The sequence below is a fragment of the Ustilaginoidea virens genome, chromosome 3 (assembly GCF_000687475.1).
Source record: "Ustilaginoidea virens chromosome 3, complete sequence".
In the NCBI taxonomy this organism is placed as follows: Eukaryota; Fungi; Ascomycota; class Sordariomycetes; order Hypocreales; family Clavicipitaceae; genus Ustilaginoidea; species Ustilaginoidea virens.
In genome coordinates this window covers 4,629,068-4,642,124 of record NC_057318.1, presented here as the reverse complement: position 1 = coordinate 4,642,124, position 13,057 = coordinate 4,629,068, and the positions used below count along the sequence as shown (strand labels likewise).

Genomic DNA, 13,057 nt, shown 5'->3' with positions numbered 1-13,057 from the left:
TTGTTGTTGTTGTTGTTGTTGTTGCTGAGGACGTTGATGAAAGGGAGTTGGCATGCTCCCACAGGGATTGGATTGATTGCATCCTGTCTGGTTTCTTCTGGACACTCGTACCTTAGCATCTATTGACAGTAGCGTATTATTAGTAAGCGTCTACATGGGGGTGCCAGAGTAGTGCCAGGCAGGTACTTAGACCCGCCAAGCGGAACCCCTGGGTTGCCACAAGTGCCGCAAGTTGCTGAAGCTCTGCGATTACTTCCTTGACGCTTGAGATTGAATTCTCCAAGTGAATGGATTAGGCTCGAAATTAAGGCAGCGGCTTTCTTTCCGCCAAAATAAATTCTGAATACTGGGTTCCAATTCAGTCACAGAGTTGTTATTGTCCTCTTTTAACGAGGAGGGGAGAATTGGCCCTTTTCCCCCGGTAGATGGGAAGCCCCAGCCCATTCGAGCTGGGACTCCGTATGTACTTGAGCAACAGCTAAACTTGAGGCGGGGTGATTGGCCTGAATCGATACGCCAGGGGCTCACTCAGGGCCCAGGGGCAGGGACTGGCAGAAGTCTGGTTAGAACGAACATATATAGGTACCTAAGGTAGTACAGGCACGGCTTCAGCGGGGCCAACTTGCCAGCATCCGCAGCCTGTCTTATGTTTCCCTTCTCTTCCCCCCTCTCTTCCCTTTGTTCGGGCTCTTTTTGCCCAGCCTTGGTTCTGGACAGGGGGTCTCCCACCAGATTGACTCTTCTTGTATGAGCCAGGCTCCAGCCAGCGGCAGCAGCTGCAGCTGCAGCTGCCGCTGCCGCTGCCGCTGCCGCTGCCCACAGACGAGACAAAATGACAATGACATTCAAGTGCGTCGGCCCAGAGTGATGTGGCCATTCAAATGCACGTTGGCGCCATCAGGTGGGGTCGGGTGGGTCCGCGCGGTCGGCCTGCGGTCTTGTTGGTCACAGATCTCGACCCGCCTCACCTTCTCGTCAGACGTCTCGAGTTCCCAACCGTTCATCTCGACACAAAGCCTTGTTGTGCTGGCCTCGCTCGTGCTTCCTTGCTCACGTCACATTCCTTCCGCATTCCCTTCCTCCTCTCTGCTCAAAGCCCACTCATTCTTTTCCTCCGATCCCACTTGGACGTTCATCCCTTGCTCGTAGCCTGTTCCCGCTTCTCTGTGGCGCCTTGCCATCCTTCCTTGGACTTGAGCTCTTTGTCCCTGGGCAAGCCGCTTCCCCCGGAGCCCTGGCTCGCAAATACTAAAGTGCCTCGACGACAAGCTGCACTTTGAACTATTTTCCTGAATTTGCCATCGATTTCTTCTTCTTCCTCTTCGTCTTCTTCTTGTTTCCCCCCTCCAGTCCGCAGCCCATCTATTCCGCGTTCTAGAGCCTCGATATCTGTCTCTCTTACTGGACTGTCCGGACCTCTTCACTATCCGGGAGGGAAAACCGACAGTTTACTCTCGGATACTAATACCTGTCAACTCAATCGGAACTCGCACTCTAAACTCGGCCCACCAGTTGGCTAGCTACGTCGACATTGGGGCATACACATGCTGCCGTCAAGATGAACATTCTACAATCAACGCACGTAGAATGCGAGCCCCTCAGAACGCTTCGCTATCTTGAGTTGGTCATATCAATGTAAGCTACTCCTTCTTTTTTTCTTTTCTTTTTTTCCCCCCCTCTCCCGCCTGCAGCTCAGTGTATCCACGAGGGCCATGTCACGGATTGACCATGCTCTAGTTTAATCCTGGTCGGTCTCTTGATCTCTTACCTACCGCAGCATTATCGAATCATCTCGCGAGGTACAGCTGAAGGGATTTCGCCATATTTTGTGCTCCTGGGGACGACTTCGGCCACGTCGGGCTTTGCCAACATCCTTACCGTGTCCCAGTCCCGTCAAGCTATCGAGTGTTGCAAAGAGCTGGAAACCTTTCAGTGCGTTTCCGGATTACTAGGAGTTGCTCAACTTGGCGTGCAATGGGTCTGCTTCACCCTGATGTAGGTATCTCTCTGCTATTGGCCCCAGCTCTCTGCTTCTATTGTGCCCTTCCCCCGCGCCCTTCTTCATGCCCGTTTCATACTTTTGATCCTTACCCCTCAGCGTCGGAACCGGCATTAGGCTGACTGCCTCGCTAGTCTTGTTCTTTTCCTCATCTTCTTCCGGTATCAGGATGCGAATGTTCCGTCCGGAGAGCTTGGTGGGGAATCGCCGAAATGGCAGACCGCCGTTGGCGTTGGTCTCGCATGCGCTGTACACGGTCTGATGGTGGTGATCCTGAGCGGCGTCTTTACTCTAGCGTTTCCAAACCATCTGACTGCCTGGGCCAACTTCCTGGGGGTCATGGCAGCAGCGCTGGCTGCCACGCAGTATTTCCCGCAGATTCTGATGACGTATCGTCTCAAACATGTGGGAAGCCTGAGCATTCCGATGATGTGCATACAAACCCCGGGGGGCTTTTTATTCGCTGCAAGTCTATACGCAAGGCTCGGCCCCGAGGGATGGAGCACATGGGCAATCTATCTCCTGACAGCCGTGATGCAGGGGTGCGTCCTGTTTCTTGGTGTGTACTACGAGCTTGCCGCTCGCCGGCAGGAACAGCAGCTGGCAGTGCAGATCGCCGATGGATCTCGAGCCCCTTATGAGTCGTTGGAGGGCTCGGCCGCGCCACGTCGTCCATTTGCGCCAAGGACCTATTCAGAAGGCTGGGAACGAGGTCTGCCCGGTCCCTTCACCGGCCATCCGGAACGCTACGCCGAGACCGAGGAGGACCTCGACGACATCAGGGAACGGGAGGAGAGGGCCATTGCGAGAGAAAACCAGCCGCTGCTCCGGCCGGGAGGCATTGGGAATCCGAGGAAAAGCTATCAAACAAACAAAAGAAGCTAGACTATATAGGGGACGTTTTCTGCCGTGCACGGGGCTGGAGCATCCATTGAGACATTTTGCGTACTTGCATCGCTCCCCCGGCAATGGTATTTGCTGTTACGAGCGGGTATGTTTGCTTCTCCTCTCTTCTTCATTGCTCACGACTGCTGGGCAAAAAAAGTCCTGGGTCGTAGCCTGTTTTCCTGTTGGCGTTGGGATGGGAGGCTGTGAGACCAAGACGCCAAAGACGCGCGCTCACGGAGGGCGGGGAGTGCATTCCTCCGAGGAGAAGTCTGCGGGCGCAGCCCCAGCGCGGATGCCTGTGGGCGACCAGACAACTTGTTTGGTGGATGGGGGAAGCAAGCAAGCGGAAAGAGGGCAGGCGCTGGGGTCAACAGCAGGACCGACCGACCAGACAATTCAACGGCAGGAGCCTACATTAGGTACCTAATCAATAAGGCCGGAGTTGCCACCGCTGCCAATTGCCGACCTGCGCTGTGCCGTGGGTGATTTAACCGTGTCTCGGGCGGCTCACCGTGCACAATTTACTGTGCACTTCTGTCTGGTGCACTTCGCTGTCCCCAAGACTCCAAGCTAACGCGACTGATATTACCATACATGGCCAGACTACTCCGTGCATATGAGGTTCATTTCCAAGTCAGCAGCGGTTCCCACGCTGGTTGGCACTGGCACGACGCGACAGCGACCAGGCCACAGCCATCGCGCGCCCCGTGGGTCCCAAGTTGAGTGAGTCATGGGCCAGACCAAGAGGAATCGCTTCACGCTAATTAGAACCGACAACTCTGCAGAGCACCCTGAAAGGCGACGGCTTGTTGTCACGAAAAATATTTTCTGCCTCCAGTTGGCTGCGGTTCCCAGGGGCCAACAAAGTTTGCTCGCAGATCCTCACCAAACACCTTGTCGTTAACGCTCTCTCGATCACCACCACTCCTTGCCACGCATCAAGATTCGCGTCTCCACGTCCCCAATGGCCATCTTCAGCGCCGGTCTTCCTGCCGAGGAAACCGCCGACCTGGAGCTCTTATTGTCGCCGCCAACACCCGTGACCAATGGTGCCATCGATATTGATGCCTGGACCATCTCGGCCCTGGCGTCTCTGAGCGTGTCGCCCATTGCGCGGGGGACCGGGACGCCGCTGGCCATCCCTCTCGACGACGCGTTGCCGTCAGACAAGACGCCCCGGTCTGGCGCGTGCGCAGCACCACCCCATGAGCACGGGCTTCCTCGTCGTCCGCCCTCCAGCCGCGACAGCATGAAGCGACGGGAGGCATTGCTGAGGGGCAACGAAGGCAGCCGTCAGCGTCGGCGATGGGAGAACGGTACGGGCTCGTCTTGGAACTCTCCACCTCGCTTGAACGTTCTCTTTTGTTCGCTCACAGCCCGTCCTGGCAGACCGTCTCGTGGGGGTCCCCAACGTCCAGCCGCCTCTTCCCGCAGACTGGGAAGTCCACCCCACACATCGCGTCCACCACGTCCCGTACCAGCTAGCGCAGTTTTGGGACCGCGGCGTCGGCCGACGAGTCGATGACAGGGCCGCCAGGCTCCAGGCCGCGCGCAAGAAGCAGCAGCTGAAGACGGGAACCGCGACAGGGCTGGGCGTTGGCGAGGTGCCTCGAGACTTGCGGGAGACGGCAAAGCGCACCCCGGCCGTCCGGAACTGGGTCCGCGTGCTGGAAGAACCGGTGCGACGATTCCTCCGCGAGGAGCACCGTCGTCGACAGCCCTCGGCGCAACGACAACAAGCTCCAGCCAGCATGGATGCTGCCGGTTCCGAAGTCGACTCGGATGACGAAGAAATAGTCTTTGTGGGCAGGGACAAGGCCATGCGTGAGCTTCGCGCAAAGAAACAGCTTCGCCATCGCAAAGCTGCAGGGCAAGCCAACCACCAGGCCCTTGATTCCGGCGTCGTGTTCGACTCTTTCGGGGACGGAGAAAGTGCCGCCTTCAAGTACGGTATCCCCCCTCCCCGTTTTTCTTGCCAGACCAGGAACCAAGCTGACTCTTTGATTTAGACGCTGGTTGGCCCATTCCATTTCCGACTACTACGGCCTAGCTTCCAGGTCCATAACGCTGACTGCTACGTCGTGCCGCGTGGTTTACGTCGGTCTGAAGCACGTCCATGGAGGCAGTTACCCAGCAACGAATCATCTTCCAAGGCCGCTTTGGGAGCTGTGTTGATTTCCTGTATCTGTACAACCTTGCCCATCTGTTGTCTCTTGACGGAAGAAATGGGCGTCGACGTACGTGCGTGACGGACGGCCCGGGGAAAGGTTACACGTGGTTAGACCCTGCTGGAACCGCATCTCAGTTTAGACACTTTTGGTGGGATATTAGCAGAAATGTGCTCAATGAATAATCTTGGCTAAGAATCACAGTCGTCTTTGACACCGAACACAAGGCTGCTCAAAAGATCAACAAAATCCCCAGCCTCCCCCCCCTTCCCCAAGCCTGTTTGTCATCCTGTCTGAAAGGGCAGGCAGAGCCTGCCTTATCCCCAGGGACCTGGGCGACGCGGCACGGCACGAAGCCACCCATGTGTAATGTTGTCTCAAACCCCCCCCCCCCCTCCCCCAGCGAGCAAGCTGGACGGTGAAACAGGACAAACCAGCGCGCAGTCGGTAGCAGCAGCCTTCTTTCTCTCGCGTAGCCGCGAAAAAGGTGGGCTTCTTTGGCAGCTCCCCCAGCTATCGAGCCCGGCATGTCGAGCTGTCATTTTCCTCACCCGTCTGTCCGTCCATCCGTACGTCCGTCCGTCCGTCCGAAGCAGAAAGAAAAATCACGGCGTTGAACGCATCTTTCACGCTTGGGACACCCTTTATTTTGACCCCCCTGACCAGGGTCTTTTCGGCGAATCGGTTGCTCTGACGGTGACTTCCTTCAGAACCGTCCTCGTTGTGATAACCGATAACTTGCATGGCCGACAGCTTGGCCCGCCAGCTCGTGGTACCGGTGTCTGCCTGTCTTTGTGTGTATTTGCTTTCTTCCAGTCGACCGTCAAAGGAGCAGCAACTGCTGACGTTTGCTTAGGCGCTGCTGAGCACGAGCACCCAGGAGCCGTGTCGAGGCGTCAGGCAGGAAGCTGAGGCAAACGGTTCTCTGCGTTTTCAACTCGGGACCTGAGTTGCGCAGTCATCCCGCTGAGGCAAGGTCCGAGGACCCGTTTCACGCTGATCAGACTCGCACCTTCTAAAGGAGTAAAACGGACTACGGGGGTGCGAAGGTGGCAGAGAATGTGCGAGCAATTTTCTATCCTTCAGCGGAAGAAAGCGGGCTGCCATTACCCCAAGCAGCGAGGACCGCTTCCGGCTTCCCGTATTTGCCCAGAGACGACCGTTTCTTGAAGCGGCTCTGTATCGGCATGCAGGTCGATTCATTGGACCTGGCCGTTTCCTCCGAGTATTGGAAATGCACAAGCTGGCTGCGAGGGTGCCGTGCTACGATGACAAAAGAGAAGACGCCACCTAAATGAATTGTCTGAATGGGACACGGAATATGGCATCTATATAAGATTGAATGATTTGTCGTCGAGTCCGGCAGACTAGGAAGACCGCCGCGCTCACGCTCACGCTCACTCTTCGTCCCATAGGCATGCCGCTTGCAGAAGCTCTTCTTCGAGGTTCAATACCGAGCCGTATCTGGCTCCCCGTTCAGATGATCCCATGGCTAAGAACTTGGCAAGCCCGGAGGTGCCAAAGTCCTCGAATAGTCGGTGGGCCAAGATCTGCGCAGCCCGTACGTTCATTCCCGACTGCCGAAAGAACAGTTCCCAACTCGTATCCCCCAAGGATGTGGCGTAGTGCAAACCCGCCGCTTGGGGAGCATACTTTGCCATTACCGACAAAATCCACCGTGCAAGTGTTTTGGCAGCACCAGGTAGCAAGCACACTGTGACTATCGCGCGCAACGAAGTGGTGAAGCAAACAAAGTCCGTGTAGGCAGCCATATCTGAAGTCGACAGGGATATTCTGTCTTCTTTCGAGCTGGCCGTCTCGGCTACAAAGATGATCAACGTCTTGTACTTGAGACTCAAGTTGTAAATCCTTTGTCGCACAGTCGTCAGGGCATGTGAACCTGGCAAAGGTTTTTGCTTGATCTGTAAAAGCGTCGTCGAGATCAATCCTGTATCTGAAGTTAAAGAGACATCGACTTCAGCAGCGAACGATGCGACACCACCCGAAGCACTTGAGAGACCCGTTGACGCTAGTTGACTGTTGAAGTCTCTATCTATCAAATGTTCTGCCGGCCAGACTTCTTCTATATGTCGTATAACCGACGGGCCCAACTGTATGGAGACCAAACAGCATCCAGTCTTCGTTGGCACCGAAACATCCGGTGACGAGGTTGCAAGCCATTCGTTCGTGTCGGCTTGGATAGTTTCCTGTACCGATTTCGCTTCTCGAGCACATTTCATGGGGCTCCCCTTGATCACCTTCGACTTTGATTTCCCGGTAGATGCAGTGTTGCAAGGAACAGCCTCGGTGGTGACTGAGATTCGCCCCTTATTGCCTCGCATTTGCATGAACCGGGATAGCAGTTGGTCTGTTTCGTGGTACTCCTTCTGACTGGTCAAGCTTGTGGCCTATTATGACCTTAGCACAGATCGAATACCCTTTCTAGTGTTCATTGACGAGTGTTCGTCTTAAGGAGAGCATGTCCACGATGCCTTCCGTTCGCCTTGACCTACCTCGGCTCTTGCCCAGACACCCTCGTCTTTAAATTGCTTAATTGGACTCTCCGTGGCTTTGGGGCTCCCAGCAAAATCTGAATTTGGACGAAAATATTTGGAAACAGATTCCTGACCATCATCATTTACGGTTGACGACGTGAATATTTCGATATCAGATAGTATCCCGTCTCTCGTTTCATCGTAGCTAATGCAGGCCTCGTGTAGCGCAATTTGTTCAACACCCTTTCTGGGAGGCAAGGCATGCGAGTGGTCGGGCGTTTGACTCAAGACACTGTCCTTACTCACAACGTGTGCAGCCGTTGTTGCGAGGGGAGCTGAGCTCTGTTGAGTATGGTTCAGGTTGAAAGCTGCAGCCTGAAGGCCCTGACGAGGCAGCATCGGTTCAGTGGAAGCAATCACATCGTCGCATTCACGCTCACGGCCCTGATTCATAAGCGACAGATACTTGAGCTCCTGTGTCGGGGAGACGGAGGGCTCTGGTGTTTGTTGGAGTAACGATACAAAAGCTTCAGGACTGTGATGACTGATTCCTATGAGATTTGGGTGCATCACAGTCGCCGTTGCCGAAAGCCCGAACAAGTCCTCGTTGAACTGGGTGTATAAGCACATATAAAGGTCATGCTAGCCATGGTGGCTACTCACATGTATGTTCGGGGGTGACCAAACAGACTGGAGACTTGGGTTTCCCCTTTCCATTTCTTGTAACAAATCAGCCACGTATATGTCTGCAGGTCCCTGAGGCCATGCGTTCTTGCCGACTTCATGATGTAACAGAAGACCGAGTCTATGTGCTCGAGACGGAAACGGGAGCCCTTCATCTTTTTCCAGGTTGACTTTCAGAGTGGGAAGCCAAGATCTCGTCAGGTCAGGGTCTCGCTACGACTGTACCTGATGCATATACTTTGCGAGGTCGAGCTCAGCGTGGAAGCCGATGTCAAGCAGCTCGGACGACACCGTGAGATTCCGGTAACTATAATTCCACTTGGGCAGCATTTGGTGCGACGCATCTAAATCTTTGCATGCTTGTTCCAGATTCCGCAACAGGAGAGCAGGTTGGTCATCAGGCTCTTGAAAATCAATGCCATTGACGGGCAGAGTGTAGGAGTGCTGGTCGCCTTCATCTGTCAAGCAGTTGGAAAGTGGACCAAAAGCCGTTGCTCTCAGCGATTTCAGGTTTCGCTCCACGTCAAAGGAACCTCCGCTGCGGTTGACGAAACAATATTCCCTCTGGACGTATTTGTCTGCATTTTCGGCGAAATCCATACTCGAAAGCAACTGGCTCGGCTGCCAGACTATAAGACGAAGTTGCGACCAGAGGCAATTTTCAAGGTCTTGTCCAGGCCCCAGCTTTTCATCTGTCACTTGGCTTGTTCTTGTTCCTTGACGTTGCAGGTCAACCTGAGGCAGGAGCAGCACCTGGCGGCCAACTGCAAACTGCCGTAAATCATCATCCCAGTGCCGCCGCTTGTCACCCGCAGTCCGTTGACTCCCCTCCCCCTCCCCCCCCCGGCACTTCTCCCCATGCATAACTGGGTTGGGGCGCTGGATGCGCTGCTCCACCAAGATGGGTGGCGTTTTCATATGAATATTTGGTCCCGCTGTTGCTGGTTGCTTCATTCGCAACTCGAGACGTCAGCGACGGCACCACTTTAATGGAGCTCGTCTCGCAGCTCAACTGCTCTGACCTAGAGCCTTTTTCTTCTTTCTTCCTACAATATCACATTCCATCAACGTAAAAATGTCGTTCATTGCACCAATCCATAGACCCACAAGCATTCGGCATGCTTTGAGGATAAGGTTCTTGTCTCCAGATGAAGAGGACCTGGTTGTCGCGTAAGCATCCCCAACTTTTGAAGCCACCACGACTGGTGGCCCGCCTCTCACGTTAATGTCTTCTTCTCCGCTGACCCGTCCATCACTTCAGAAAAGCCAATCGCTTGGAGATCTGGCGCGTCACCGACGAGGGCATGACCTGCCTCCATACCAAGCTCATTTACGGTACAATATCAATGCTTCAACGCCTACAACCCAAGGACTCGGAAACCGACCTTCTGTTTATCGGCACAGACCGACTGCAATACTTTAATGTTGCCTGGAACGCCGAAACCAGCCAGCTCGACACCGTCGAGCAAACCATTGAAGATACAGCCGAGCAGTACATGCGCCATTCTCAAAGTCAAAACAAATGCCTGGTTGACCCGACCGGAAAATTCATGGCTATGCACCTCTGGGAAGGTGTCTTGAATGTCTTTCGGCTGCCCACGCGCAAAGGTGTCACGACGAAGCTTGTAGCCCTAGACCAAGTCCGCCTGACCGAGCTCTGGATGAAAGCCAGCACTTTCTTGCACAGCAGAACCGGTCACCCACGCATCGCTTTTCTCTACAAGACACAGCTGGACCAGGAAGAGGCCCGGATAGCAGTCTACAGACTCACCAAGGACGATAAAGGTGGGGATGTCTCCAGATTCGACCCTCACAAAGAAAGGGAGCTTGATCAGGTGATTCCAGATCCATATGCTTCCATGCTCATTCCCGTTCCCGTAAAAGAGGAGAAGCGATACCATGTTCGCAACACCGAAGGAGCAAAAGCACACCTAGGCGGACTACTCGTGGTCGGAGAGACTCTTTTGACATATTTCGATAGTCTCACCTACTCCAGTGTTTCGTCAACTTTGCAAGATGCCAAAATCTACGTTGCCTGGGCAGAATACAACGGGACCAATTACCTGCTTGCCGACGACTACGGCAGGCTCGATCTTCTGACCATTCAAACGTCTTTGGGACCAACAGGAGATGTAGTCACCGGCATGACCGTAACGCCAATGGAATTCGCCGACGGGAGTGCATATACATCTCGTGCCTCTTCTCTGGTGTACATGGGTGACCGCATGCTGTTTGTGGCGTCCCACCATGGCGATTCGCAATTACTGCAAGTCGACATCAAGACGAAGAAGATGGTGCTGATCAAAACACTATCCAACAACGCACCAATCTTGGACTTTGCCATCATGGATATGGGAAACAGGGAAGGCGACACTCAGTCCGGAAATGCCTTCTCGTCGGGCCAGGCAAGGATCGTTGCCGGCTGCGGAGCTTATCACGACGGCAGCTTGCGGAGCATTCGCAGTGGCGTTGGACTAGAAGATGAGGGCTTCCTCGATGAGATACAAAACGCGAACCAACTCTTTGCCTTGAAATCCTTTGGAGCGAGTCACGTGGACACACTGATCGTATCGTCAACGGCAGACAGTCGGGTCCTCAAATTCGATTCCGACGGAGGCATAGAAGAAATCTACGAGTTCCAAGGTATGACATTGAGCACGGAGACGTTGCTTGCCGCCAATACGGTCAGCGGCCAACTACTTCAAGTAACGCAGCAATCTGCCGCGCTACTGGACCCGGATAGTGGAGTGGTAGCATCGTCTTGGGACGTCCCTGATGGAAAATCCATCACTGCTGCGTCAGCTAATTCCAAATGGGCTTTATTATGCGTCGATGGAACAACACTTGTATCATTGAACTTGGGGGATAATTTGGCTGCCACCATGTCTCGAGACACTCCGCCTGATGCTGTCGCAGATCATGTTGACCAGATCTCATGTCTTCACGCCGCGAGAGACTTTACCGATATTGGGATTGTGGGTTGGTGGCATTCCGGCACAATATCCCTTGTGACTCTGGAGAACCTAAAACCATTGCACGGAGAAAGTCTAAGGCATACAGAAGACAGTGCCTCGATACCTCGAGATATTGCTGTCGTCCAGCTTCATCCGCCCGAGGTGTCTGGTCCTACGCTTCTTGTTGCTCTCGAAGACGGTAGCGTCGTGACCTTCAACCTCTCACCCACAGACTACACGATATCGAACCGTAAGAGTGTCACCCTCGGAAGTAGCCCTGCACGATTACACATTATTCCTCAGTCGGACGGAACTTGCAACGTATTCGCCACTACAGACCACGCCAGCCTGATTTACAGCGCTGAAGGCAGGATCGTATATTCCGCCACCGCAGCAGACGACGCAACATGCGTCACCCCCTTTGACTCGGAGGCATTCCCGGGCTCTATTGTCCTGTCTACCGATAAAGACATACGACTGTGCCGAGTTGACAAGGAGCGCCTCACTCATGTCAAATCGTTAGCAGTCAAAGAAACAGTTCGACGGGTTGCTTATTCTGCTGGCCTGAGAGCGTTCGGCTTAGGCTGCATCAAAAAGGAGCTCATCAACAACGAGGAGGTGATCACTTGCGCGTTTAGACTTGTTGATGAGATTGTTTTTCGCCAGCTTGGGAAGCCGTTCTATTTCGACGCTCTGGCTTCGTTAGAAATGGTCGAATGCGTTATTCATGCGGAGCTGCCGGATAGCGCCGGCAATCTTGCGCCGCGCTTCATCGTTGGAACAAGCGTTGTCACTGACGATGACTGCGTTGAAGAGGGAGATACACGAGGTCGAATTCTAGTCCTTGGCGTCGATGAGAACCGCCAGGTCTATCAGATTACCTCGCACAAACTGAAAGGAGCGTGTCGCTGCCTCGGCAGTCTTGGCGAGTACATTGTGGCCGGCCTGTCAAAAACCGTGGTGATTTACAGATATGTGGAAGAAACAACCGCGACATCATCTTTGCAGAAAGTAGCTGCTTATCGTTCAGCATCATTCCCGGTGGATTTAGACGTGTGTGGTAATATGATTGGAGTGGTTGATCTCATGCAGTCGCTTTCCTTGGTTGAGTTTATTCCGTCACAGGACGGATCTCGGCCCAGGCTGGAGGAGAGGGCGCGGCATTATCAACCTGGATGGGCAACTTCAGTCAGTCACTTGGACGAGGATCGATGGCTGGAGGCTGATGCCCAGGGCAACCTCATGGTCCTAAAGCGCAACCGAGACGCACCTTTGGAGCAAGACCGTAAAAGATTGGAGGTGACCAGCGAGATGAACATTGGGGAGCAAATCAACCGAATCCGAAGACTACACGTCGCCGTCAATGAGAAGGCAATTGTCTCGCCAAAAGCATTCTTGGGATCGGTAGGTTCCCTGACATGACCTTTTGACGAAGCACCTCGCCATGCTGACAACAACACTAGATTGAGGGCACCTTGTATTTATTCGGCGACATCGCTCCTGGATACCAAGATTTACTTCTCACTTTTCAGACGAGATTGCAGGATTACATAGACGCCCCCGGTCACATCAGTTTCGATCTTTGGCGAGCATTCAGGAATCAGAGCCGCGAGGCGGATGCTCCCTTTCGCTTCATAGACGGCGAAATGATAGAAAGGTTTTTGGACCTAGATGAAGCCGAACAGAAGCTTGTCTGCGCAGATTTAGGGCCGACTGTTGAGGATATGAGAGACATGATTGAAGAATTGAGGAGGATGCATTAAACGAAGTTGGGCAAGTTCCGCACCACGCATGTATAAAATGGAGCCACAAAGTCTTGATTCTGAACCAGCACAGAAATGGAAACAAAAGAAGAAGAAAATTTGGCGC

The 13,057-nt window shown here is 53.9% G+C and overlaps 5 protein-coding genes across 5 annotated transcripts; 4 read left to right on the top strand and 1 right to left on the bottom strand.

The window, feature by feature from the left end:
- Positions 1-1,558: 1,558 nt before the first annotated feature.
- Positions 1,559-2,884, top strand: UV8b_04158 (uncharacterized protein; the record flags this gene model as incomplete). The annotated part of the gene is made up of 3 exons (XM_043141656.1): positions 1,559-1,635; positions 1,738-1,995; positions 2,134-2,884. The coding sequence occupies 3 exons, from the start codon at positions 1,559-1,561 to the stop codon at positions 2,882-2,884; spliced, it is 1,086 nt and encodes a 361-aa protein (XP_042997590.1).
- A 196-nt stretch (positions 2,885-3,080) lies between these two features.
- UV8b_04157 (uncharacterized protein) lies at positions 3,081-3,682 on the top strand (the record flags this gene model as incomplete). The annotated part of the gene is made up of 3 exons (XM_043141655.1): positions 3,081-3,306; positions 3,490-3,610; positions 3,673-3,682. 3 exons carry the CDS (start codon positions 3,081-3,083, stop codon positions 3,680-3,682), a joined length of 357 nt encoding a protein of 118 aa, XP_042997589.1.
- A 169-nt stretch (positions 3,683-3,851) lies between these two features.
- Positions 3,852-5,062, top strand: UV8b_04156 (uncharacterized protein; the record flags this gene model as incomplete). The annotated part of the gene is made up of 3 exons (XM_043141654.1): positions 3,852-4,203; positions 4,277-4,832; positions 4,897-5,062. The coding sequence occupies 3 exons, from the start codon at positions 3,852-3,854 to the stop codon at positions 5,060-5,062; spliced, it is 1,074 nt and encodes a 357-aa protein (XP_042997588.1).
- A 1,390-nt stretch (positions 5,063-6,452) lies between these two features.
- UV8b_04155 (uncharacterized protein) lies at positions 6,453-8,834 on the bottom strand (the record flags this gene model as incomplete). Its single annotated transcript, XM_043141653.1, has 3 exons — positions 6,453-7,463; positions 7,569-8,162; positions 8,460-8,834. The coding sequence occupies 3 exons, from the start codon at positions 8,832-8,834 to the stop codon at positions 6,453-6,455; spliced, it is 1,980 nt and encodes a 659-aa protein (XP_042997587.1).
- A 475-nt stretch (positions 8,835-9,309) lies between these two features.
- On the top strand, positions 9,310-12,951 carry UV8b_04154 (uncharacterized protein; the record flags this gene model as incomplete). The annotated part of the gene is made up of 3 exons (XM_043141652.1): positions 9,310-9,404; positions 9,496-12,592; positions 12,652-12,951. The coding sequence occupies 3 exons, from the start codon at positions 9,310-9,312 to the stop codon at positions 12,949-12,951; spliced, it is 3,492 nt and encodes a 1,163-aa protein (XP_042997586.1).
- Positions 12,952-13,057: the final 106 nt, after the last annotated feature.